The sequence below is a fragment of the Gambusia affinis genome, linkage group LG05 (genome assembly GCF_019740435.1).
Source record: "Gambusia affinis linkage group LG05, SWU_Gaff_1.0, whole genome shotgun sequence".
In the NCBI taxonomy this organism is placed as follows: Eukaryota; Metazoa; Chordata; class Actinopteri; order Cyprinodontiformes; family Poeciliidae; genus Gambusia; species Gambusia affinis.
In genome coordinates this window covers 6,646,143-6,648,213 of record NC_057872.1, presented here as the reverse complement: position 1 = coordinate 6,648,213, position 2,071 = coordinate 6,646,143, and the positions used below count along the sequence as shown (strand labels likewise).

Sequence of the window (2,071 nt, the reverse complement as noted above, 5' to 3'; positions counted from 1 at the left end):
TCAGATTTTGAACAAGAGTATTAAATCATCATTTTGTTTTTTTTTATTATTTTTTCCAGCCATCTTGTGAAATGGCTGACAATGGGCTGTGGAATGTAGAGTCACTGAGCAAATTAAGACAAAAAGGTGCGTTATATTTGGAATGGCATTAGATTATCCATGGGAAACAAATCTGCGTGTGGCAAAAAGTAAAAACATTAAAAATAAAAAGTGGAATTAACCTGTTCCATAAAAGCAAACATCCTAAGCTAACAGCTCTTTGTTGAAGCATAGTTTTGGTTGGTCTCAGCATTTTTGACTTCACACTACTTCAGTGAAGTTCACAGATTTGTGGGGGTAAAAAGTGCAAAACTAAAGGTTGAATTACACTAATTTATCCTCATTTTTACTAAACTACAGATCCTCAACTACAAACATTTCACAGCAGGCCGATAGTTCAAAAGATTTCTGCTCAGTTGTTGCATCCGCTGCACGTTGCTTTAAAGAGAGAAGAAAGAAAACATTTCCAAACGCATCACCCTGTTTTTTTTGTTTTGTTTTGTTTTTTTCTTAAACGAATTGAAACTTTTGAACCATTCGCCTTCGCAACTCTTTTTGAAATACTTCCCTTCTGCTCAGCCAACCGACGTTGCAACAGATACCCGAGTCGGCATAAATACCAGCACTCTGCTCCCATTCAGACATCGAGGTCGAAGCAACTCAACTTGGGTTTCTGAAGCTCCAGCCGGAAAAACGACACTCTGAAAATGAAGGCGCTCACTCTTGCCGTTGCCGTGGCCGTCATGGTGACAATCATTGGGGTTCAGCAGAGCTCTGCTGACCTGGTGATTGAGGTAAGGACTTCATCGACACCGATTTGTAGTTTGTATTACTGATGACGTTTTGGTGTACCTTAACAAAACTCCTTTTGCAGGGACCTGAACTGATGGACGTATTGACCAACGGCAGCCCAGCTGCTGCTGCTGGTCAAGACGTCCCAGAGGACTCCTGGAAGGTAAGCTGAATGAATTACCGTCAGTCTGACTATAGATATAAAAACCCTCCAGATTTAGATGTCAAGTTATTGAAAATGTTCTCTTTTTCGCTTTTCGAAGTATGATTTTTTTCTTTATTTGCACTTGAACATGTTGAAAATGATGTCTGCCCTCCTAAATATTTTAAATATATATATATATTTTTAATTGCGTTTATTGGCTTTACAGCTGCATTTTATATACAGATATCATAGCTTTGTTTGCGAGTCTCTTGTTTGTAACGATAGTAGTCGGGAGGTGCGTTATTAAATAGGTCGTGGATTTTAAATCGATTTATTCTTTTAAGTGACATTTCTTTTATGTCCCAACACAGATGCCGTACAACTCATTTCACGTGCGCCCCAGTCGCTGCCGTTTCTGCTGCGGCTGCTGCCCCGGCATGAGAGGCTGCGGCATCTGCTGCAGATTCTGAGAAGCCAGAAGAAAACTTCAACTACAGTAAAAAAAAAAAAAAAAAAAAAAAAAAAAAAAAAATCGCTCATTTAGATGTAGTTGAATGTCGCATTACTGTTTGAAGGATGTGAGTGGACTCCATCTTTTCATCCATATTGCTTGTGGAAACATGCAGACGTGTCCTGCAAAACTAAAAGTCGCTGCAGAAGGTGCTAATTTGAGCAGAGGTGTGATGTTTTTTGCCGTAATAAATGTTACCCCTCGATACATTTCTTCGTGTGTGTGCTTCTTCATGTTTGGGTTTGCTGGCGGGTTGCTAACTTGTTGCTAAGTTGCAAAAATAAAACCTCTTGAAAGTCGTCTTTTATACCAGACACGGCAGCACAAATTCAGGGGTTTCGTGTCTGATTTTGAACATAACAAAATTATTAATATTTAAACCTATATTTTAATTAATATACGGAACTACAATAGTCTCAATAACTATTTCATTTTCGTTTCTAAGCGCGTTTCTGCCCAAACTAAATATCTGCACATTTACTGCTATATCTATTACATTCCACTGTAGCTGTAACTCTCATAAGATTTTGCATCTATTTAGCAAAATGTATGACTATCTTTTTGCAAATTCACAAAATTTAACT

General features: G+C 38.2%; 1 protein-coding gene across 1 annotated transcript; it reads left to right on the top strand.

Moving 5' to 3' along the window:
* The first annotated feature begins 259 nt into the window (after window positions 1-259).
* Window positions 260-1,696, top strand: LOC122831769 (hepcidin-like). Its single transcript, XM_044118198.1, has 3 exons — window positions 260-833; window positions 914-994; window positions 1,348-1,696. Exons 1-3 carry the CDS (start codon window positions 747-749, stop codon window positions 1,444-1,446), a joined length of 267 nt encoding a protein of 88 aa, XP_043974133.1. The 5' UTR covers window positions 260-746; the 3' UTR covers window positions 1,447-1,696.
* The last annotated feature ends 375 nt before the right edge of the window (window positions 1,697-2,071 follow it).

Bases quoted from the DNA above. Each gene is read 5' to 3' on its own strand.
- LOC122831769 (XM_044118198.1), top strand. From the start codon at position 747: ATGAAGGCGCTCACTCTTGCCGTTGCCGTGGCCGTCATGGTGACAATC. The intron at 834-913 runs GTAAGGACTTCA...CTCCTTTTGCAG, and splicing joins CTGCTGACCTGGTGATTGAG to GGACCTGAACTGATGGACGT. The intron at 995-1,347 runs GTAAGCTGAATG...GTCCCAACACAG, and splicing joins TCCCAGAGGACTCCTGGAAG to ATGCCGTACAACTCATTTCA.